Source organism: Pantherophis guttatus, chromosome 11 (genome assembly GCF_059756535.1).
Source record: "Pantherophis guttatus breed Tessera chromosome 11, ASM5975653v1, whole genome shotgun sequence".
NCBI classification, from domain to species: domain Eukaryota; kingdom Metazoa; phylum Chordata; class Lepidosauria; order Squamata; family Colubridae; genus Pantherophis; species Pantherophis guttatus.
Window position 1 is genome coordinate 10,760,662 of NC_142073.1, and position 24,792 is coordinate 10,785,453.

Genomic DNA, 24,792 nt, shown 5'->3' on the forward strand with positions numbered 1-24,792 from the left:
TGCAGAAGAATGTAACACACTTTCAGTTTCACTTTTCACTTTCTTCTGAAAAAGTGCAAAGTATTTTGTACATTAAAATCGTGAGCCATGTGATTCCCTTGGATGTAAGCACAATTACTGATGGTGTGAATGATTTCAGAGTAATCTTTCAGAACTAAACCATGGCATCCGCGTTTCATCATAATTGCTCAGTTTAAACATTTCTTGCTTATGAAACAGCTACAAGATGTACGGTCAACACGAGAATCCAGCTTTTTCACCTGCAGTATTTGAAATTATCAAAATGTCTCTTAATATCTATGCTAAAAAATTAAAGAGTCATTTTTCCACACCTAACGGTATGTACTAAATAGGTTTTCTGGCCTTGAAAAACAGACTCCTCATAAAACTGCAATTTACTTTTGGAATATTGGCAAGCCCAGGATAAATATATATATATAATATATATAATATATAGTATATTATATATGTGTGTGTGTGTGTGTGTGTTTTCTGAGGTTTTTGCGGGTGTTTGTATGTAGGTCTTTGGTTATTCGGATTTTCTCCTGCGTAAAATTGGAGGTGTCTTGGCAATGTTTCAGCGAAGTCTCATTCATCATCTTCAGGCTGGTGTTCTCGGCTTTGTGCTTCTAGCAGCAATGGGAGCTGATTCTAGCACATTGCTCCTAGAAACACGAAGCCGAGAACACCAGCCTGAAGATGACGAATGAGACTTCGCCAAAACATTGCCAAGACACCTCCAATTTTACGCGGGAGAAAACCCGAATAACCAAAGACATACATACATACATACATACATACATATATATATATATATATATATATATATATATATATATATATATATATATATACACACATATACATATACATATACTTATTCTTTTTAATTCATAGGCTTAAATGTATGATATTTTTGTAATCAGGGTTTTTTCCTATGTAGATAAAGTTAAATGGCCATGGTGGGATGAAATCTCCAATCATCACTTTCAGGCCTGTCAGACATTTTGTGTTGTTTATTCTGAGACTTATGGGAGACTGGGATAGCACTGTTTCGGTCTTTTTGGACCTCTTCAGCCAGCCACACCCATATTTTATGACTCCTCCCTGTAAAGGTCAAATATTTATTCTTTTTAATTCATAGGCTTAAATGTATGATATTTTTGTAATCAGGGTTTTTTCCTATGTACATATACATATACATATACACACATATATACATACATACATTATATATATATGTGTGTGTGTGTGTGTGTGTGTGTGTGTGTGTGTCTTTCTTTTTCATAGGCTTTTATGTGCATATTCTTTCTAGCCAGGTTTTACCTACGTAAACTAAGTTGTTCTGCAGCCTAGGTTCTGTGAATGAGATTTCACAGAACCTAGGCTGCAGAACAACTTAGTTTACGTAGGTAAAACCTGGCTAGAAAGAATATGCATGTGTGTGTGTGTGTGTGTGTGTGTGTGTGTGTGTACATATATATATATATATATATATATATATATATATATATATATATATATATTATTATTATTATTATTATTATTATTATTATTATTATTATTATTATTGTTATTATACCTAGGGTAGTCCTCCCCTTCGGACCCTAACTGAGCCCCCGAGAATTAACGGCCACCCCTCGTGGGACGTCCTTAAGCAGGTCACTCCTCCCACGACCACGATCCAATTCGCAAACTTCAACCTTTCCCCAACCATCCCCGGTGCCTGCCTTTCCCTTCCCTTCCCTTCGCCCCCAATCCTCGCCCCTTCTAACCCTTCCCAACCCTGGATGAAATCTCCCCAATCCCCTGAGTAGGTGGGTGGGGGGGGGAGGAGACGGGAGCTTCTCTCCTCCCCCCCCCAAGCCTACCTTGCAGGGCTGTCGGTGCCAGGAGAGGCTTGTCCTCTGCGCGTAAAGCGCGGAGCCGAGTCCAGCGTGCCTCCTTTTTTTCTTTTTTTGCCCTTCTCCTCCCTGGGGAACGATGACTTCGGCGGCTTGGCGAGAAGCCGCCACGCTGCTGCTGGCGGTGGGCGGCAAGCAGCCCCTTCTTCGCCCGGCCGCCGCTTTCGATTACCAGGTGCTGCTGCTGCGCCGGAGCGCCCGGACCCCTTTCCTCCCCAGCGCCCAAGTCTTCCCGGGCGGCGTGGCCGACGCCTCCGACTTCTCGCCCGCCTGGAGGGAGCTTCTCCCCGACGCTCCGCGCTGCGGGCTGGGAGCTCAACCCGCCGCCCGGCCTCCGCTCTTCGCCGCCCGCCGGCCCGAGCTGGGCGAAGCTTCCCTGCCGGCCGACGTGGCCTTCCGCATCTGCGCCATCCGGGAGACCTTCGAGGAGAGCGGGCTGCTGCTGGTGGTGCCCGCCGGGCAAGCCGCGGCTAGGACGGACGGCGCGGCCGCTTTGCTGTCCGCCCAGCGGTTGATGCCGGCTGCCCGGTTGGAAGAGTGGCGGCGAAAGGTGCAAGGAGACCCCGGTAGCTTTTTGCAGCTCTGCCGCCTCTTGGGCTGCGTGCCCCACTTGCGGGCTTTGCACGAGTGGGGTAACTGGTTGACCCCCGTGCACCTAGCCGGGCCGGCCGGTCGCCGTTACGACACCGCTTTCTACCTGTGTTGCTGCCTCGGGGAGGAGCCGCCCGCCGCTTCCCACGACCGGCAGGAGGTGGCCGATTGCAGGGTGAGGATGCCAGGATTGCCCCCTCCGAGAAGGCTTGGCACGCTTTGCAAAACGGGGCTCTGGGAAAGGTGTAAAGCAGGGGCAGAGAGGTCTGGGCATAGAAGGAAGGGGAGAGTTCCGAACCTGGGATCAGGTCAAGTTTATAAATAAATAAATAAATTAATAAATAAATAATAAATAATAAATTAATAAATTAATAATAAATAATAAATAATAAATAATAAATAATAAATAAATGGGTGGGTGGGTGGGTGGGTGGGTAGGTAGGTAGGTAGGTAGGTAGGTAGGTAAGTAAGTAGTAAGTAAGTAAATAACGGGTCGTCCTCGACTTACAATGGTAAGTAAGTAAGTAAGTAAGTAAGTAAGTGAGTGACGGGTTGTCCTCGACTTACAATGGTAAGTAAGTAAGTAAGTAAGTAACAGGTCGTCCTCGACTTACAATGGTAAGTAAGTAAGTAAGTAAGTAAGTAAGTAAGTAAGTAACGGGTCGTCCTCGACTTACAATGGTAAGTAAGTAAGTAAGTAAGTAAGTAAGTAAGTAACGGGTCGTCCTCGACTTACAATGGTAAGTAAGTAAGTAAGTAAGTAAGTAAGTAACGGGTCGTCCTCGACTTACAATGGTAAGTAAGTAAGTAAGTAAGTAAGTAAGTGAGTGACGGGTCGTCCTCGACTTACAATGGTAAGTAAGTAAGTAAGTAAGTGAGTGAGTGACGGGTCGTCCTCGACTTACAATGGTAAGTAAGTAAGTAAGTAAGTAAGTGAGTGACGGGTCGTCCTCGACTTACAATGGTAAGTAAGTAAGTAAGTAAGTAACGGGTCGTCCTCGACTTACAATGGTAAATAAGTAAGTAAGTAAGTAAGTAAGTAACGGGTCGTCCTCGACTTACAACAGTTCGGTTAGTGACCGCTCGAAGTTTCAAGGGCACCGGGAAAGCGGCTGGCTTGGCAGGCTTTTTTACGGGGTTTTAATAGTATTTGACCTAATTAGGCATTTTAACTTTGCACGATGGACTATTGGGGTTTTATTGTTTTGAGCCGCCCTGAGTCCCTTGGAGATAATAAATAAAATAAATAAGTGAAATAAAACGGGGCTCTGGGAAGGCTGCAGGGCGCCTGGTTGCAAAGCAGGGACAAGAGAGATTTGGGCATAGAAGGGGGGACTTCCCAACCTGGGATTGGGTCAAGTGACGGGTCGTCCTCGATTTACAACGGTTCGGTTAGTGACGGCTCGAAGTTTCAAGGGCACCGGGAAAGCGGCTGGCTTGGCATGCTTTTTTACGGGTTTTAAATAGTATTTGACCTAATTAGGCATTTTAACTTTGCACGATGGACTATTGGGGTTTTATTGTTGTCAGCCGCCCTGAGTCCCTTGGAGATAATAAATAAAATAAATAAGTAAAATAAAACGGGGCTCTGGGAAGGCTGCAGGGCGCCTGGTTGCAAAGCAGGGACAAGAGAGATTTGGGCATAGAAGGGGGGACTTCCCAACCTGGGATTGGGTCAAGTGACGGGTCGTCCTCGACTTACAACGGTTCGGTTAGTGACGGTTTGAAGTTTCAAGGGCACTGCAAAAAAGGGACTTGGGATAGGGACCCCATCCCACCCCCCAAGTGGGGGGATTCAAGTAATTTAACAACCGGTTCTCTGCCCTAATGATTTCTTCCAACAACCAGTTTGCCAAACTGCTCAGAAAGTTAACAACCGGTTCTCCCGCGTTGCACGAGTGGGGCAACTGGGAACTCGCAGGCCGGCTGGTCGTTGTTACGACACCACTTTCTACCTGTGTTGCTGCCTCGGGCAGGAGCCGCCCGCCGCTTCCCACGACCGGCAGGAGGTGGCCGATTGCAGGGTGAGGATGCCAGGATGCCCCCCCCCCCGGGATGGCGGCATGCTTTGCAAAACGGGGCTCTGGGAAGGGTGAAGGGTGTTGCAAAGCAGGGGCAGAGAGACTCGTGCATAGAAGGAAGGGGAGAGTTCCCAACCTGGGATCATGTCAAGTGACGGGTCGTCCTCGATTTACAACGGTTGTAAACCCTGAAAATATGTTCATGAATATGGATCTAAAATTCCTGCTATTTGGCAATCTCTTGTGAAACACATCCTCAAAATACATCGTAATATCTTTTGCTACCTTCAAATAATATTTAAAACAATTAATTTCTGAACTTGCTAAGTTGATATATATATATAGCATCCACTGTTAGACTGATAATCTAATTTTAAAAAAGGTAAAAATAAATACTAATATAGAATAAAACAGTCACTGAAAGCACCAGAACACAGAATCTGTTCTACAGAATATCCCCCTTAATTGGGAAATTACATGGCTTGGAGATTGATTTTAATGCTTTATTCTTTTTTCAGTGGTCAACCCCTTTAGAAGCTGTGGAACTTTTTAACTCTGGAGAAGTCTGGATAGCACCACCTCAGCTCTATGAGTTATGTAGGCTCTGCCATTTTTCATCCCTTCGTGATCTGGAGCGGTTTAGCTCAGAACGAGCTTTAGAAGGTTGTGAACGCTGGATGTCAGTTATATTGAAGGCTTCAGATGGCTACATCCAATTGTTGCCAGGTAGGTAAAAATGAAGAACTGGCCTTTTAAAACAAACAATCAAACAAACAAACCCTGGTTTATTGATGCACTGAACACTAAACAGAAGCTGCAACATGAATCTACTTGTCTGAATAAGTGGGTTTCTGGGGCCGTACTCCAAAAAGTGGACTGCTTTGGGCAAAAGCTAAATAATCAAATTAAAATTTCCTAATTTAAATTTCCCGTACTACGCTTAATAGAATTAATGGGCCGATATTCATTAATCTTCTGTTATATGGAACATACAGTATGCTCAGCTATAATCTTACGTTCTTAGTTGTAGAAGTGCTGTGTACTGTGAAAGCAGTAATTGTGGCTTGTAAATCTTAGATCCTTTGCTTAACATGTTTATGAGCCCAGTAAATAAAAAGTACAACTTGATTGCATTCATATCTTCCTGTGCATCTCTGCTTTAATACTTCTGCTCTTGGTATGTTGAGACAAAAACCTCTATTAAAAATAGTGTCTCCTAATCAATGTTTTGTCACAACTTTTCATACCACCGTTTAGACTGAAGGTATTGTTAGTATCAAAAATTCACATTTATACCTGTAACTATGCATATAACCGAGAGAAATAATTATATTTTAGGTGACGATTTATATCCAAAAGATCCGGATTTTACTGGCGAAAAGAAACCTATGCTGACAACAAATAAAAACATTGAAGAACTAATGAAAGAGGGAAGAAACTTTCATCGGCTAGTAATACGAAACTTTAATACAACTATCCACATGAATATTGAATCCAAATATAAACATATCAATCCAGTTATACTGGACTCTAAAATGTGAAATAATGCAGATTGCAACTGTCAGTTGTAGTATTTCTCATACTGGAATTACTAAATTTCGAGAGATGTTAGAATAACAATGAATTAATAGCGCTCTGCCATTTTATGGACATACCTCAATACGTATGAAAATTATTTCAGTTTCAAGTTGTGTCAATCAGTGTAATTATTCTTGTGCCAATTCTGGAATAGAGATCTATCTTCTAATAACCCAAATTTAATTTATTTGTTAATTTATTTCAGTTCTAAATAAATCATAAATGATAAGTAGGCATCTAGAGTACATGGATTTGGCTCGTGGCAGTGATTACTTGCCTTGACAATGGTTTCAGAATAGTGGATATGAGCAAATGATTGAAGCTCCACCCCTTTTCAATATGCATTTAGTGCATGCAACACACATTAAAAGGGGCAGATACTTTGGCCACCCAGGTGCATCTGCTGTTTTAAAGGCAGTGATCATTCCTGCAGATGCCCCTGTTGACCGATAGATCATTTGCGAAAATTAAAAAGAACTGAACACTTTGAATGTATGTTACAGTATATTTCTCTCTACCTGGAAATCGTACTCAAAATAAGTGCATTGCAGATTGTAAATGCATATATTCAGAACTACTTCTGGGAAGCACTGTTTTAGATTAACTTGTTTATGCTGAAATATCACCTGTTGTGCCTTTACATTAACTGTGTTATGTAACCCTAACAAGTGTCTGTTAAAAATAAATACTTTTAAGCAGTATTTTTTCCATGCTTCTTTTATTGTTTGCTAAATGAATTGTCCCATAAATGGTCATTTATTTCTCCACAATTACTATAGGTTTGGAACTAGCTGGATTTTGTATTTTTTAACTATATCTGGGTGGAAACTCAGCCCGTACAAGACAGTCCTTACACCCAGCACCATAAAACATTGAAAATGTTTCTTATGATGCCTTCTTTTCCATTGTTAGTGCCCAATGTATCCAATAAAACAGGGGAACCCAATAACAAACAGAAATCCAATAAAACATGCCAAACATTCAGTGGAGCCCCCCCAATATATATTTATTTAACCCATGGTTGTCAGGTAACTTTGGGTTGTGGCTGCAATGGGCTGCTCCCTTTTTATGTTTTTAAAGATTTGGTAAAAAGAATGGAATGTGTTAGCTTATTACGATCCTTCCTAGTCAATCATATGAACATCTTCCTCCTATGTGCAATCCTTCCTTTTTTTCATAGGCTTAAAACAGATGTTTCCTTATCTATAATTACAATGAATTTAGAATCGAATCAAATCAAATCAAATCTGGAAAGGACTTTGGAGGTCTTCTAGTCCACCCCCTTGCTCAAGCTGGAGAACCTATTCTATTTCAGATAAGTGGCTTTCTAGTTTCTTCTTAAAAAGCTCCATGATGACCCACAATTTCTGAAGGCCAGCTGTTCCACTGGTTAATTTGATTTCACTGTTAGGATGTTTTTCCTTCATTCCAGGTTGCTTTTCTCTTTGGTTAGTTTCCATCCATTGTTTCTTGTTTCCTGCCCTGTCTATATAAAAGGACTTTTTTTTTTAAAACAGTAAGAGAGTTGGAAGGGACCTTGGAGGTCATCTAGTCCAACCCCCTCTGCTCACGCAGACCTGTAGTAGGGATTCAAATTGCCGAACTGCCGACCTTTCCTGATCGACAAGCTCAGTGTCTTAGCCACTGAGCCACCTAGTCAGGCTTTATCTTTTTTATACATCGGGGTGGGCAATTGTGGCCCTTTTACAACCTGTGGACTTCAACTCCCAGAATTCCTGAGACAGCCAAGCTGGCTCAGGAATTCTGGGAGTTAAAGTCCACAAGTTGTAAAAGGGCCACAGTTGCCCACCCCTGTTATACATATATCTTCCTACGCCTAAGGTATGTTTTCCTTTACATCACTTTTGCTATGTATTTTATTGATAACGGCAGGAACCGGCCTTTTTTCTCCCCCCCCCCCGCTTTTTAATTGAGAAATAAAAAGATAAATAAATAAATAGAAATAAAACTTCCGGTTCTGCGCAAACGGACCCCGCGCAAACCAAAACCCGAAGGCAGAGGGGGGGGGGGGGGGAAGGATGCTGGCGCATGCGTAGACGCCGCCGTCCCGCCTCTGAGGAGGCAAGAAGAGAGGGAGGCGTGCGTCAGGCCCCGTCGGCGCCAGTGAGCATGCGCGGGTGGGTTCGAATGGCTCCTTTGGCGGGAGCCTCGTGCGCGGGGTGGGGGAGGGGGGGGCGGGAAGGGAGTCTCTGGGTCTTGAGGAAGCCGCGGAGGGTCGGGCGGCGGGAGGGAGGGGAGGCCTCAGGCCTTGGCCGTTGTCTCCCGGCAAGTCGCCCTTCTGCTCCCCGAACGGGAGGAACCCTCTTCGGTTAAAACCCAGGGTCTAAGCTGCCCTTGAATGGGGTGGGAGTAAGGATGGCGGTGGATGGGAAAGCGATAATGATAATAATACCATTTATGTGAGTGGTTGGTCTCCATCCCAGCGAGGTTCTCGTCTCAGATAAAGGATTTAAAAAACAAAAAATGGGTCTCCGTCGTATTAAAACCATGATTTTAAAAAAAAAAAACACCTAAATCAGTGTTTCTCAACCTTGGTAGCTTGAAGATGGGTGGACTTCAACTCCCAGAATCCCCCAGCCAGCAGCGCTGGCTGGGGGATTCTGGGAATTGAAGTCCACCCATCTTCAAGCTACCAAGGTTGAGAATATTAAAAATGGAATGAAATGACCCAATAAAGCAAAGGAAGGGTGGGGGTGGAAAATCCAGAGCAGGCAGCTAGTGGGAAAATAAATTTAAATTCAAAAAAAGGGGGAAATTGAAATTAAAGGCAGAAAGCAAGGCACTTCCTTCCCAAGGGTGATGCCCATTGGATGGCTCCCACATTTTTTAACCATGAATGAAGCAAATGTAGCACCAAGCATATAGGATTTAGGACACAGTTTTTATTTCCCTGATTTTTTTTTTCCAATTAGCCCTCTGTTCTGGATTCTCCGGAGAGTTCGCCCGTCCCAATTCTGGATAGCAATCTCACCCCGTACAGGCACCCCAGTTATGAACAGTTGTAAGTGAAATGGGGGGAAACGGAAGTTCCTTGGAAAGAAGAAAAGCCGTTTAAAAACTTGGGAATAGCTGTATCTGTTTGGAGGGGGAAGAGTTGCAAGGGCCAGCAGCTGAACAGTTATTGTGTAGTAAACACTTTTTATTTAATAGAATTGGGGGAGCTGCATTTTCAGTGATAAATACTACAAGATTGATGGTTTTGTTTTGTTTTAAAAGACTTTCTCATTTCAAAATGGCAGAAAAGGATGCCGCTGGCTGTTAGCAGATGTGATTAAAGGAGGTAGGTCTAGCGTAAAAAGAATCTCGGGCTGACTACAAGTTGCCCACCTAAGAAACAGCAGGCTCAAATTGAGAAATCCGTTTGCTCTGCTGACAAGACAGATTTACAATCTATGTTTACAAGCAAGACAGAATTGCAATCTATGTTTACAATCAAGGCAGAATTGCAATCTATGTTGCAATTCTGGGTCAATAGACCCTCAAATTTATGGTATTTTATTGGCAGTTTTCGTATCTGCTAAGCCATTCTTTTGTTAATATTGCCTTGCGGAATAAATCGTGATTAGATTGTAGTTTCAAACCATTATTTTGTTAATCGTGTCTTTGCAAAATAAATTGCAAATGCCCTTGTAATTTCAAACTAAACTGTAAATCATGACTAATAGCCAAATGACTTGGTTTATTATGTTAAGTTATAATGTGCTTTGTGGGGAGGGCATGTTGGCTTAGAATGAGGTATGAATGAACCCACTGTGTGTAGTGGTTTACACCAGGAGTACCCAACCCTCACACCATGAACCAGCACTGGTCTGCGGCATGCAAGAAACTGGGCCCCACAAACAAGTGAAGCCCCATTCATGAGATGCAGGCAGCATGCCCTGTCCACGGAAAAACCTATCTCCATGGAACTAGTCCCTGGTGACCAAAAGTTTGGAGGCCACTGGTTTACACCATTTAGGGTATTGAGAACTTCAGGTGTCCTGTTTGAGTTTATATCAAATAGATTTAGAGGACTCTACCAGCAGAACTGTTGAAATTATTCTGGTACCTCTTCTCTGCTAACTTTTTTCAAGTCATATTGAAATTTTATTTACTGTGTTTTCCCTGAAAATAAGACTCTGTCTTATATTTTTTTTGAACCCTGAAATAAGCGCTTGGCCTTATTTTCAGGGAGGTCTTATTATTTTGCGGTGCATGGAGCAAGATGGGGCTCCTCTTGCCATCTTACCTGATTTTCAGCTCTGCGTTTAAATAGTTTTGGGGGTGGGGGAGGCTTATTTTATTTTATTTTATTTTATTATTTTGATTTTGATTTATAAGCCGCCCTTCTCCGGAGACTCAGGGCGTCTTACAAGGCGTTAAACAATAGCCTTCATACCCTTGTATATTTTATACAAAGTCAGCTTATTTCCCCCACAAACCAGGTCCTCGTTTTACCTACCTTAGAAAGGATGGAAGGCTGAGTCAACCTTGAGCCTGATGAGAATTGAACTCGCAGTAATTGCAGGCAGCTGGAAGCTAAATATTACCTTTAACAGTAGCATTAGTCTGCTGCACCACTCAGGCTCCTTTAGTGCACACACTCAAAAGCCCGATTGGGCTTATTATCAGGGTATGTCTTATTTGGGGGGAAACGGGGTATGCTTTTCTAAAATTGTGTCCTGGTCATTTCAGCTTCAAAATTACTTAACGAATATTTTCACTTAGTGAAAGTTTGATTGATGATCTGTTGCGTTTTCAGAAGTACAGAATAAAGCTTGCAATTCTCCTTAGATGAAAAAAAACATTGGAGGAAAAAAATGATTGAAGTCATAATACTGAAGGTATTGTGATTAACTTTCCGTATTTTAAAAATACATTTGGGGTTATATGAATGTATTTTAATACGGGTTTTATCATACTTGCTTAGATTGAAAATCCAGATTGCTTTTGGGTCTACATAATAGGAGGCAGAAAATTTGTAGACAATGAAATGGAATATGAAACACTTCAGACTGAAATGAATCAATTCTATAACAAACATTATCGATGTGTGGATGCCAAGCCCTGTGCACTAGAAGAGGGACAGGTGATCTTCTCAATCTGATCTGTTTGGCTATATCTGGGAGAAAAATGAACCAACCTACCTATCTTCCTTCCTTCCTCCTTCCTTCCTTCCTTCCTTCCTATTTGTTGTTTATATGTTTAAAGATAACAAGTCTTCCAAAAATACTTAATGCAATGTCAAGTGCATTTGTAATAATAAATATTGGACAAATAATTCTGGAATCTTTGATCATAGCAATTGGTGAGATGGTAAGATAACGGCTTTTTCTGATGGCAAGGAAATGAAAATATTAAAACGTTATACTTGTTAATATTAGGATGTAAGATTTGCTTTTTATGACAGTGGAAAATACATCATACTGTATTTAATCTTGGATAGGAAACATGGAAATAGGCATATCTTTCGCAAAATTCTTATGCTAGAATAATATTTAAATAATTGATTTTGGCATGAAAGCCAGCTAAGTGACTTTGGGCCACTCGTGTTCTCTCAGCCCATGATCAGATCCTATGACAAGCCAGTAGATCCATTTCTGTTGTAACAAATGGATCAATGCTTGCAGAGACTGCATTTGTGGAAAAGTACTAGTAGGAAGAAGATTTAAATAAGTAATTTAAATATCTGTGGAAGAATATAGAAATCTCCGATTCCTGTCTGACATGTATTCTATTATACATGTATTTACTCTGCCAATTATATTTATTTTATTTTATTTATTTATTTTCATTTATTTATTTATTTGTCAAGCATATATAAGATAACAGGTAAAAGTATAAACACAATTTGAATACATGAAAAGAGTAAGTAAAAGGAATATTAGGACAGGGACGTATCAAAAAAACAACATAGATTGTATAACATTAAACATTTATATATCTTTCTTAGGTTTGTGCTGTTTACTGTGAGGAACTGAAATCTTGGTGCAGAGCTGTTGTTAATTCAATCATATCGTATACGGATTATTACATTGCAGAATGTTTCCTTGTGGATTATGCCAAAACTGTTCCTGTGAACACTAAAAAGTATGTGTTTATAATCTGTAAAATCATCCAGCAAAGGATTGGACCAAGGATTGAAACATTTTGTTCATAATGTTACCTATCTACCCAATGATATGGGCAATGGCCCTGCTGTGTTAGTTTGATCCAGCTGATAAGTTAATATAGGCATAGTTGGACATTTTTGGATACATTTAAAGCCTAGGATTTTTTTAGAAGATTTGGATGGACTGGTTTGTAAATTTAAGAAATAAGAACAGAAATAGATTTATCAGAAGGTTCTGAAGAGTAAAAGTTTATGCTCATTTTCAGCTCACTATATCTGGTTTTGGCTATAAAGCAGCAGCAGTGCTTTTTTGTAAATAGAAGTTATAATCTTCAGTTTCAGACACTAAATCTATGAAAATTATTGGTAGAAATTTGTGTGCTGTAAAACCTATTTTCTTGCAGGATCTGTGTGGTCGTAAAATCATTTATGAGGCTGCCTTATAGAGCTACAAAGTTTAGGTTGTACTCTGTCAAACCAGTTACCCTACGTGTCAACTATTACAATGACAATGCAGAGATAGTGTAAGTATGGCTGCTGAGAGATGATGTTAAATATTCTAAGAAATCCTTCCACTAACTTCAGAGAGGAATTTTTTCTGCATAACTGCTGGGTGACTTTGGGACAATCCCTTTTCTCTCAGCCAAACTCTCCTCACGGGGTTTTGGTTGTGGGTAAAATAGGAGGAAGAGTATTAGGTATCTCTACTGCCTTGAATTGTTTATAAAAACAATAAAGGCGGGATGAAAATAAATCAGTAAAAATAACTTTACAGCCAACAGAATTTTATTGTTTTATACCTGCTTGTACAAATGCCGTTTGCCAGATTTTTGTATGTTTCCTGTTTATTTTGCTGTGGTATAATACATTAAAAAGCTTCGTGTTTCTTTCTAGGCCCGCTAACAAATGGGATGTTGCAGCTGTCCAGTACTTCCAAAACCTCCTGAATGGTAATGAAAAACTAGAATAGCCTCTTGTATAATTTCAGTTATATGACAAGTCTGTTTTTTAAAATTGTCATGAAATAATGGACCTAGGAGACTTGTATTTGTAAATTGAGAGTTGTATAGAATTCAACGTAGCAGCAACGCACATTCCTCTTTTTAAATCTGAGCAAGCCAATGTCCCAAAGCTGCTTTTTTCAAGAGGCAACTGAACTTTCTGGTTTTTCTTTGAAGACGTTTTGCTTCTGATCCAAGAAGCTTCTTCAGTTCTGAAGAAGCTTCTTGGATGGGAAGTGAAACGTCTTCAAAGAAAAACCAGAAAGTCCAGTGGCCTCTTGGGGGGAAAAAAGCACCTTTAGGACAACTATGGCCTGGATGACTGAGAATCTCCATAGATAAGCAAGCAAATATACAGTTTGGATACAAATTAATACCTCGTAAACTCCCCCACCCCTCCTCAGTGCCTATGACCTACAACCATTGTAAATTCAGGTAGTGCTTGACTTACAGCAGTTCGTTTAGTAACTGTTCAAAGTTACAACGTCACTGATAAATGTGACTTACTGACCGTTTTTCACAGTTACGGCCTTTGCAGCGCCCCCATGATCATGTGATCCAAATTCAACTGCTTGGCAACTAGTTCATATTTATAGCCTTTGCTGTGCCCCAAAGTCATGTGATCTCCTTTGGTGTCCTTCTGACAAGCAAAGTCAATGGGGAAGCCGGATTCACTTAACAACCGGGTTACTAACTTATCAGCTGCAGTGAATGATTTAATAACTGTGGCAAGAAAGGTCATAAAATGGGGCAAAATTTACTCAACACCAGAAATTTTGCCTCAACTGTGGTCGTAAGTCAAGGACTGCCTGTACATGCGGGTTGCCAAGTACCTGAAATACAATCGGTGACCCGGGAACGCCGTGACAGTCATAACTTCAAGGACCAGTCATAAGACACGTGTTTCAATGCCATCATAACTTCAAATGGTTGTTAATGAAAGATCGGTTGTAAGTCGAGAACTGCTTGTACTTTGGTCAATGTCCAATATAAAGAACTGATTTTTTTTTTTTTAATGACTGCTATGGTAATCTAATAAGCCTCGTTTTAATCATAGCAGCCACTCAAGTGGAGGCCAAGTTACATGCTGTTGAAGAGGATAATTTTGCTGTCTATCTTTATGTCACAATAAGTGGTGAAAAGGTAATATTTACAAATTACGTACAATCTTTTTAACTTGAGTGTTGGCTTGCTTGCAGAGGCGGGTTTCAGCAGGTTCTGACCAGTTCTGGAGAACCGGTAGTGGAAATTTTGAGTAGTTCAGAGAACCGGTAAAAATCACCTCTGACTGGCCCCACCCCCATCTATTCTCTGCCTCCTGAGTCCCAGCTGATTGGGAGGAAATGGGGATTTTGGAGTGGGGAGGGAATGGAGATTTTACAGTATCCTTCCCCTGCCATGCCCATCAAGCCACGCCCACCAAGCCATGCCATGCCCACAGAACCGGTAGTAAAAAAATTTGAAACCCACCGCTGCTTGCTTGCCATGTTAATCCTGTGCAGCAGAGTAGAAAACAATACTCTTCTATGCAGTGCTTATAGTCAGGTTTGCGCAGCAGTATTCGAATAGAATTATATTAGTTATCATTGTTTTGTGAATTGAGATCTAAAAATCTGTTTCAAAGTTCTACATAGTTCTAAGTTCTACATAGAGACCCACAGTTGTTAAAACAATTAGAGGACATTTAATATAGTTTAGATTAATATTGCAGTGCCCTTTTCTGCTGCTCTTAATGTGATATTTCTTTTTTGACAAAACTTACACGCTAGAAATGCCTCGTTAACTACTTAACTATGTCATTTCTAACATATAACCATGAAAACCCTTGTGTATTTTAATTTATCCTCTTTAATCTTCACATGCAAAACATTGTTTTTGTCACAGGTGTGTGTGAATGATGATCTTGTTGCAAAGAACTTTGCTTGCTATGAACTCGGTAAAACAAACCAGAAACCAGGTTCAGAAGGTGCCAAATCTCTTTCAGAGAAGAATCCTGTAATGTTGCTGTGGCCAACGTTACTGCGAGAATCTAAGGTTTCTGAGATGGGTGAGTATGAGAAATCGGTCCCTCAAGGAATAGGTCAGAGGCGATAGCAGCTGAGATGAAGCCTCTTCTGGAACACATAGGCAAAGGGGATAGGAAACTGACAAAGCAACACGGCAGCTAAAGACACCAGCACATTCCAGACATATCTTTCTCAAGGCTGTCACCCAGGGTTATCCACAGCGGCCGGAGGGGAGTGGTCTCTAAAACCCTCAAAATTGCTCCGTCTGCAAATGTGATTGATGACACACCCTGGGGGGAGTGGGGAAACAGGGTCATGATTAGGGTATCCGTTGGAACCCTGACACTGCCTGCGCACAAGAGCAGGATGGCCCAACTGCCAGGAATGAGCTAGCAGGCTATTCCAATGTTCTGTGGTTAGAAATCAGTAGCAGGGATGAAACTGGAGGTGTTGGAGGCACTAGCAGTGTGCCTTTCAGGGCTGAAGAAGCTGCAGAAAACCAGGTGAAGGTGGCTGATATCTTCCTGGCTGCAGCAATGTTTGGCTACGTAGTTGTTATAAAAATAATAATAACAAGACACAAAAAGACAAATGACAGCTGCTTGGAATCGTCCCTATGTTTGTAGGCCTATACTAGAGTATCTGCCATGAATTATTCCCAATCAAAAAGAGAGGAAAAACGAAGGGGCATACTTTGGTTCATTGAACACTGAATTAGACCAATGTTTACGACTAAACCAAAACTGGAAATTCTAGAGTGTGCTATGTTCTATATTTCGTACTGTTTTTACCTGCGGTAGCCCACCCAGAGTCACTATATGAGATGGGTGTTTATATCTGGAACTGAACACACTCAAAACCGTAGAAATGGTGGTGGACTTTAGGAGAAACCCTCCCATACTACCACCAATACTAGACAACACAGTATCAACAGTAGAGACCTTCAAATTTCTAGGTTCTACCATATCTCAAGACCTAAAATGGACACCTAACATCAAAAATGTCATCAAAAAAGCACAACATTACTATTAATCCGTATTTACTATTAATCTTCTCATCATTCCTAAGGAGAATCCATGACCTCAGTTCCTTCCACCGTGCCCTTAAAACCTTCTTTTTCCAGCAAGCCAGGCTGGCCTAATTTTTTAAGTGTTTTTAATTGTTTTGTTTATCGTTTTTAATTAATGGGGCCAAATTTATATATATCTTTTAACTGTATTTTAATATTTGTATTTGATGTTTTTACTTGGCTGTTCACCGCCCTGAGTCCTCAGGGAGAAGGGTGGTATACAAATTCAAAATAAAATAAATAAAATAAATAAATAAATCGCCCATCTCCTCCCACTTATGACTGTAACCTTGTTGCTGGTGTCTTTACGATTTATATTGACTGTTTCCTAATACGATTTGATTGCTTATTTGTTCCCTGTGACTATCATTAAGTGTTGTACCTTATGATTCTTGACGACTGTATCTTTTCTTTTATGTACACTGAGAGCGTATGCACCAAGACAAATTCCTTGTGTGTCCAATCACACTTGGCCAATTCTATTCTATTCTATAAATGAAAATTGTACTTTTTTTTTAATTTTATTTTTTTTTATTTTATTTCCAGGACATGGTCTTCAGAAGATTTAGTAAAAAGTCACTTGTACTTTTCTTTTAGGTGCTGCTCCTATTTGTGATAATCCTGACAAAGCAGAGTTTACACATTTCTCAGAAACTAATTTACATAAAACAAAACAGCCTGTAAGTACTAAATACATCCTTTTTTTCTTCTTGGTTTTCAAATTTCAAGCATTGCTGAACTGTTAAAACATCCAAAACCTGGAGAAAAGGTCCATTCAATTTTTGAATGGTTTATTCTAAATAAACATGTACAGATTATGCAGAAGATGATAGCACATATCTAGTATTTAGCTGCTTTAAGAAATACGATACCAAGTATCTTGCTTTTTATTCTGTAGTGAAATGCATTCAGTTAACAAACATAGACATGACCCTTTTTGTAGAGTCCTGAATAAAAATGTGAGATCCTTTATTTGCCTGCTTAGGATATAGTGGTGCCTGTTTCACCTTTGAAGCAAGGAATAACTTTTTCTGTACCAACAGACATGCAAACAGTCAGGTATATTTTAAATTTTTGTATTTCGTTTCTGTTTCATTTACTGGTAAGATACTATTTTCTTTTTTTTAAAAAAACATAGAAAATAGTTGATCGAAATTATAGAGCAAAATTAATGTTTAAATTTAACTAATTTAAATTTAAACCGATTTAAATTGACTTCTTATTCATTGACTTCTAACAAGAGACTGAGGGATGTTTTAAAATATCAATATTATTCATGTTTTTGTTCAACAAAATATTGATCAAATTCATCTTAATAGCTCACTTCTTATGTATCTTACTTCCAGTTCTGGGCTGGGCAATTAATTTTCCCAAGGTGCCACATGAGTAACCGGGGCTTTTGTGGAGAGTACACTCGCCCACAAGGCCATGCTTCAACCGAGGTGGTGGTGGGTGGCTGAGGCCATATCCCCTCACACAGTGACTGCTACTGCCACCTCCTGAGTGCTCTGACCTAGGCTTCCTTAGAAAGTATATCACAATCTTAATCCCGGCAAACCTCTTTAATTCATACAGCTTTGAATTATTGTCATTCCCAGTCCGAAAGGCTTCTCAAACAGTCTTCCAGGGGAGTGTTTACAAACACTCACCTTATCTCTCTTGGAATGCTGCCAGAGAACTAATTGCCACGCGTAAGTCAAGGCCAAACTTAGCACAGAGTCAAACAGAACTTTTTCACAGCTTTTACCAACCAGATGAACTAATTGCTTCCTGCAAAAGCTCACGTCCCGTTCGCTTCTCTTTTATGTCTTATGGGAGGGGCCAATCATCTCCAAGCCTTACTCCCAAGTCGACCCTGTTTTCTTAATTGTTCCTGCCTTCTGGCAGCTCTGGGCATGCGCACGCTGGGAACAGGCTCCCACTGTTCTTCTGCCTCGCTGATGTCAGACTCTGGAGGCTCCAGAGGCAGCAAATAACTATCAGTGGCCTTTGCCCCCTCTCTTTTTCCAACTCGGAGCCCTCGTCCAACTCTTTCCCCAGACTCCAGGACTGGCCCACATTCCTTCCCAACCTCCTCACTGGTCGAATCTGCTGTCAGCTCTGCTGGCTGCTGGCAGGCCACAACACTGAGACTGCTCCAGGATTTGGTTTATAATTTACAATTTCCCTCACACAGTCCAGGCAGCCAATGGCCAGATGTGGTCCAGCAGCCGTAAAATACCCAGGTCTGTTTCTACTTGCATTTTTCATACTTAGCTGGGACACACACACACACACACACACACACACACACACACACACACACACAAACCCTGTGAGCAGAGGACACATTCCCATTTCTCCCCATGCTGTTTTTCAGGGAGAATAAGAATCTCAGAATTTAGAAAGATTCCTGATTCTTGTGTGCAATCTCTCACCCATTATGTTTACCGATATTGCTAAGATTTTTCTGAAAACAGTTGTGCTTCATTTTAGGAACTTGCCTAAGACAAGTACCAAAATCCAGGAAGGGGAGAATGATCTCCAGGAGAACAACCTTGGGGTGAAGTAAGCTTTTTCTCATCATGACAGCCAATATTTATAAAGTCCAAGCAATTAATATGTTTTATAAAAAAAAAACAGGCAGGTGCATTTACACCTCTTCCTTGAAATAGGTCTGATTCTGTGTGTTTCAGGAAAGGACACTGCTGGTACTGCATCTCTTTCAAAAATGAAGGTGGCTTGTTATTATAAACTAGGAGTCTCAAATTTGAGCTGGCTTTAATATTTAGCTAAAATGTGTGATTGCCAGCAATTCTTGATTTTTCCCACAACAGCACACTCTTGACCACGATGATACAACATGCTTCAAAAAAATTTGAGCTCCCTGAATTTCAGAAAAGCAATATCTTGTACTCCAGTATGCTTGGGAAAAGGTAGCCCTTTTTCTCTGAATTATTACTTGGAGCAGCTCAGAAAACAACCAAAAGGCATTTAATTGCTTCTTGAGCCTTTCCAAAATCAAAGTGAGGTGGTGAATTTTATCCAGGAAAAGAATTGAAAGCTTACCAGTAAAAAAAAAATAAACATTCTTGTTAATGGGGAGTTGATCAATACCTTTGTTAATTATATTTTTCAGATATTAAACTACTGGAAAAGTATGTACTGAACTGGAGCATTGGGGTTAATCCTCAAGCTGTAGAGTTATCTATGTCCTATTTATTTCAAAGAACGTACATAGTTGCTAAACAGCAGTTCAGCTCCTACCATGATGGAATAAAACTTTTTAATTTAAGGAATTAAATGTAAACAAAAAAAGTTACATTGTCAGAGGACTGGATATGTTTTAATAGCTGAATAAATCTCTTTATAACATCTATCATTAGTTTAAAAGAAATATTCTAATTTGGGATTTGGATTGCTGAGATTTAGGGCCAAAATTGGTTAAGTAAATGAACCAAGAAATGTTAATCCTTCAGCCAAAGCTGCAGGAAGTTGTATATTTGGCCCTCAACTCTTTGTAAAACTTAGGGAAAAGCAAAGGCTGGATGAATGAACTTTTAACGGATACTTGAAAAGTCAACTTGTGTGTTTTTAGGCTTCTACAGTTTTTAAACCCTGATCCTCTGAAAATTGCCACCGGACAAGAAACTGAGGTAATACAAGAAGCAAGTAGATTAACTTTTAATGTTTTAATTTATGTGAACTTTTTTTCTGAAATGAGAAATGTTTTAATGAAGGCATCAGAAACTGAAGCTTCAGATTTACACATTCTTAGAAGTTTCTTAGATGTTGCAGGATCCAATTATCTTGGGACATGTATATTTGCCTTCATTTCTTGGGTGTTTTTGTTTATTTGGTAAAGGTAGAAAACATTGTTTCAGGTTGAACACTAAAACAATTGTACATGGCCTTTTAGCCTTTCATTGGTTTATTTTTAGGAGCTTAAGATGAATATCACTACATGTCTTCCTGTTGTGCTGAGTAATAAAATTGATCCATGTTCATCTCTTGAAACCGCACCACTGTTTCCAGCTTTAAAAAAGGTAGTATTTACAACGTTTAATAGGATATAATTTACTATATTGTAGAAAAGCACATGGTGATGCCTTGGGGTCATACCTTGATCAAATTCCTTCAAGAGCAATGACTACGTTGCTCTGAACAAAAGCATTCTAATAATCATTCTTGGTTGTGTGTTTGTTTGTTTTTTTTGCAATGTTCAGCATAGTGGTATTAGTAATTAACAACAACAAGCCAATGCTTCTGAGGTTACCAGAGCTGTCCCAGGTTCGTTTACATAAATTCTTTCCATTTTTGTGGTGGCATACCAGAAAAGGGGAAAGGGGCATTGTATAGTTTTATTTAGCATCAGCTTAATCTTGATTCTTTCAATAGTAGAGTCCTTCAAATTTTGGGGTTCTATAATCTCCCAGGATTTGAAATGGACACCAGATTTAGAACCATCATTAAAAAGGCACAACAAAGAATGATCTTCCTACGTCGACTTAGGAAGTCAGACTGCCCAAGGAGCTGTTGGCGCAGTCCTGAAGAGGAATTATTGAGTCTATCATCTATACTTCAAGAACTGTCTGATTTGGTACAGCAGCCAAACAGGATAAGTACAGACTGCAAAAAAAATTGCAAGAAGACAGTGGTGAAATGTAAAATTGCAGGCCAAAACAACTAGACACAGGGACAGTTTTTTCCCTCGTGCCATGACTGCTGAACACCTAATCCTCATGGTATTGTTCTACGTCTAAGTATGTTTACCAAAGTTTTATGACTAGTAGTAGTATCCTTCCCATCTTCTCTACTATCCCCTCTTATATAATCATTATTATGATTGTTATTACTCCGTTGCTTTTCAAGTACATTGAGAGCTTCTGCACGGGAGAAAATTTCCTGTATGCCTAATTACACTTGGTTAAATAAAGTGTCCTACTCTGTTCTGTTTCTTGCAAGCAAAGTCTAACTCTAACCAAATATTCTGTGTTTCTTTTCTGAAAGGAGCTTTTAAGAAAGCAATTCCAAGGACCTAATCATGTACAGTCTTATTGCTGGCCTGCAATAGCACGTGGATATGATTCGCTTATTATCTCTTCTGAAAGTAACCCACTTTCATATCTTCTGCCAATCATTACATTTTTGCAGTCAAGAAATTGCTACATATCGTTATCCGCTAGACATGGTGTAAGTGGAATATTCAATTACTGCTTCACAATTGCCTTAACTACTGACAAGTACTTAAAACGGGCTACAGTTAGGTTATTGTTCCTAGTTCTGTTGCATTTTTGAACATGTGTGTGTGTGTTTTTTTTTTTAAATGAAATTCTTCACATAGAAGGAAAAATGATTTTGGAAAGATGCCAGTGATTTAAAGATAGCAATAATTTTAAAAAAAATATGCAGTGGTACTCTAACTCATTGTAAAATGTTTGGGTTTCTGCACAAGTTTGTATTGTTTGTAATGGCTAATCAACTTACTTTTTTAAGAAGTATGATCTACGTATTTCTGATTCATCTCTGTATAATGTTTTGTATATGTAGCCAGTAGCATTAATCATATGCCCTGGCCAGAAGAAAGCAGAACTGGTATTTGAACTCCTGAAAATGTACAGCCATTGCTCCAGGCCTCTCCACCCAATGTTGCTTTTCCTGGGAATGAATAAGGAAGAAATCAAGAGTGTAAGAATTCCAAGAGGATGTAAGCAAAACTTGATTAATTGTATTGCCCACGGGAAGGAATGAGCAGATAAAGTCATGTCAAAAATAGAAAGGCAATCCTAAGCATGAGGCGTAGAATTTTAGAATAACGCTGCTGCCTCTTAAAAAGTTTTAACAGTTTATCTACAGGCAGTCCTCAACTTACAACAGTTTATTGAGTGACCATTCAAAGTTACGATGTCACTGAATAAAGTGACTTATGACCGTTTTTCATGCTTACGACCACTGTAGCATCCCCATGGTCACGTGATCAGAATGTGTATGTTTGGCATATTTCATATTTATGACAAGTGCAGCGTCCCTTGGTCATGTGATTTCCCTTTTGCGACCTGACAAACAAAGTCAATGGGGAAGTCAGATTCGCTTAACAACTGTGTTACTAATTTAACATCCTCCGGGGATTCACTTAACTGTGGCAAGAAAGGTAAAAAAAATTAGGCAAAACTCGCTCAACAACTGTCTTGCTTAGCAACAGAAACTTTGGGCTCCATTGTGGTAAGTTGAAGATTACCTGTATCGATAGCCAAAACAAATGAAGCTTTCTTCATTTCAGGTAATGAGGTTTCTAAAAGACATAACTATAAGCCATAAAGCATAACAAATTACCTCAAATTGCCCATTTTCTCCAGGCTAGAGTGCCTTTCAGAGGTACCAGTTAGTGACAGTGTATTTGAGCCATTGAGTTAATAATGTTTTATTTTCACTTTTGAACCCAATGAGCTCGTACCAGTGACGCGTTCCTTTTCATTTGACAGGTGAAATCGTGGTAACAACCCCACCTAGCTTTTTGCGGCTGCTTGAGCATCATAGTTTACTCTTCCTTAGGTTGTGTCATCTGGTGTTTGATGAGGTTGATGTATTGTTCTCTGATGCCAAGGAGCAGGTGAGTTTGGGCTTGAAAGCACTTTTTGGCCTCCGATGAAGGAAAAATAGCAATTTACAGCCATCACTAAGCAGTTTACAGAGTCAGCATCTTGCCCCCAACAATCTGGGTCCTCATTTTACCCACCTCAGAAGGATGCAAGGCTGAATCAACCTTGAGCCCCATCAAGATCTAACTTCTGGCAGTGAGCAGAGTTAGCCTGCAATAGAAATAGCACTTAGACTTATATACCACTTTACAGTGCTTTACAGCCCCCTCTAAGCGATTTACAGAGTCAGCATATTGCCCCCAACAATCTGGGTCCTCATTTTACCCACCTCGGAAGGATGGAAGGCTGAGTCAACCTTGAGCCTGGTGAGGTTTGAACTGCTGGCAGCCGGCAGTCAGCAGAAGTAGTCTGCAGAACTGCACTCTAACCACTGTGCCACCACAGCTCTTAAGTGGAAAAAAAGATTTCCCCCCCTCTGCCCCCCCCTCCCCAAAATCAGCTATGCTTTTATTTTACTCCCTATAAATAAAACATTTCATTGAGGCGCAGAGAGCTTGAAATTGATGCAATGGAATGGAAAGAAAAACAGAACAAGTATGGATCTAACAATACATAAACCCAAATCCTAATTCACTTCAAAGGAGCAGCTAGTAAGAAGTTGTTTTTTTGTCCCGTCATTTCCATTCGTAATCTCCTGTATAGCTATCCTTTGTTGGAAAGCAGAAGATAACAAAGCTTTAATCCCTGTTTACAGTTACTTGCTATTTTGCAATACTACAAATTTAACTTGAGCGTTGAAGAAAAGGAGTTTGCACCTCAGCAGATTGTTGCTGTTGGAAACCACTGGGACAAAAACGTAGACGTTTTAACAAAAGAATTCATGAATGATCCATATATTATAATCACCTCCATGGAAGAAGCTGCCATATATGGGAAAGTGCAACAGGTAAAAGATTTTTTTTATATCTTTTTTATGTCTATATAATAGTGGGTTTTGATTTGGGGAATGCACCAAAGGCAGCTGTTGAGATGGCATAAAAAGTAGGTAAAAGTATAAAAATTAAATCATAAAAATTATCAAATTTCTGTGCTGCTCGGTTCATGGCATATAAGAGTATCCAGGTGGGAAAAGTTTCCTTTGTGGAAAAAAATGTGTTACGGCATCTCTAAAATTCAATACAGGTAGTCCTTGACTTACAACAGTTCATTTAGTGACCATTCAAAGTTTCAACAGCACTGAAAACTGATTTATGACCGTTTTTCACACTTCTGACTGTTGCAGCATCCCCAAGATCATGTGATCAAAATTCAGATGCTTGGCAACTGGTTCATATTTATGACGAATGCCATATCCTGGGGTCATACGATCCCCTTTTGCATCCTGACAATCGAAGTCAACAGGGAAGCCAAATTCATTTCAGAACCGTGTTCCTAACTTAACAACTGCAGTGATTCACTTAAGAACCGTGAAAAGAAAAATCAAGAAATGGGGCAAAATTCACTTAACAAATGTTTCACTTACCAATAGAAATTGTAGGCTCGTAAGTCAAGGACTTACCTCTCTTGTCCCCTCGGAACAAAGGATCAAACTTGAGTGTCGGCTGAACCATTCGGGATTTCTATCTTTTGGTTCTTGACTGTGTATAAAAAAAAAATAAATTATTGTGGATTTCTGCCTAAGGAAATAATCATGATGGGGTTAGGTTTGCATTACCAAATCACTTGGCTCAAAGGCTTTTTTAAAATGAGGAAAGATTTCCATTCTGACACACTTGAATAATGTGTAATTTCAGGTTGTGCAGCTCTGCCTTGAATGTGACCGGATCTCTACTTTACTTCAGACATTAGATTTTACCCCTACAGATGCTCAAAAGACTCTGATTTTTACAAGTTCTGTGGAAGAAAGAGACATGGTATACAAGGTATCTCCTT

The 24,792-nt window shown here is 40.0% G+C and overlaps 2 protein-coding genes across 5 annotated transcripts in view; both read left to right on the top strand.

The window, feature by feature from the left end:
* The first annotated feature begins 1,668 nt into the window (after positions 1–1,668).
* Positions 1,669–6,795, top strand: NUDT19 (nudix hydrolase 19). The gene is made up of 3 exons (XM_034425753.3): positions 1,669–2,670; positions 5,035–5,242; positions 5,855–6,795. The coding sequence occupies exons 1-3, from the start codon at positions 1,984–1,986 to the stop codon at positions 6,055–6,057; spliced, it is 1,098 nt and encodes a 365-aa protein (XP_034281644.2). The 5' UTR covers positions 1,669–1,983; the 3' UTR covers positions 6,058–6,795.
* Positions 6,796–8,145: 1,350 nt separating this feature from the next.
* Positions 8,146–24,792, top strand: part of TDRD12 (tudor domain containing 12) — a 34,522-nt gene continuing 17,875 nt past the window's right edge. The window contains exons 1-20 of one of the 4 annotated variants that reach the window (XM_034425755.3): positions 8,146–8,232; positions 9,028–9,116; positions 9,332–9,395; positions 10,857–10,938; positions 11,025–11,183; positions 12,048–12,184; positions 12,611–12,730; positions 13,101–13,156; positions 14,265–14,350; positions 15,092–15,254; positions 16,880–16,962; positions 17,268–17,341; positions 18,758–18,829; positions 19,860–19,917; positions 20,203–20,307; positions 21,272–21,454; positions 21,812–21,968; positions 22,744–22,871; positions 23,615–23,806; positions 24,654–24,782. In XM_034425755.3, the coding sequence (XP_034281646.2) occupies positions 10,915–10,938; positions 11,025–11,183; positions 12,048–12,184; positions 12,611–12,730; positions 13,101–13,156; positions 14,265–14,350; positions 15,092–15,254; positions 16,880–16,962; positions 17,268–17,341; positions 18,758–18,829; positions 19,860–19,917; positions 20,203–20,307; positions 21,272–21,454; positions 21,812–21,968; positions 22,744–22,871; positions 23,615–23,806; positions 24,654–24,782 (1,926 nt within the window). In that variant the 5' untranslated portion in view covers positions 8,146–8,232; positions 9,028–9,116; positions 9,332–9,395; positions 10,857–10,914. Of the gene's footprint in view, positions 8,233–8,260; positions 8,515–9,027; positions 9,117–9,331; positions 9,396–10,856; positions 10,939–11,024; positions 11,184–12,047; positions 12,185–12,610; positions 12,731–13,100; positions 13,157–14,264; positions 14,351–15,091; positions 15,255–16,879; positions 16,963–17,267; positions 17,342–18,757; positions 18,830–19,859; positions 19,918–20,202; positions 20,308–21,271; positions 21,455–21,811; positions 21,969–22,743; positions 22,872–23,614; positions 23,807–24,653; positions 24,783–24,792 lie in introns of those variants that run through there. The other 3 variants (XM_034425759.3, XM_034425756.3, XM_087877219.1) reach the window with 3 other exon arrangements.

Bases quoted from the DNA above. Each gene is read 5' to 3' on its own strand.
- NUDT19 (XM_034425753.3), top strand. From the start codon at position 1,984: ATGACTTCGGCGGCTTGGCGAGAAGCCGCCACGCTGCTGCTGGCGGTG. The intron at 2,671-5,034 runs GTGAGGATGCCA...TTCTTTTTTCAG, and splicing joins AGGAGGTGGCCGATTGCAGG to TGGTCAACCCCTTTAGAAGC. The intron at 5,243-5,854 runs GTAGGTAAAAAT...ATTATATTTTAG, and splicing joins CTACATCCAATTGTTGCCAG to GTGACGATTTATATCCAAAA.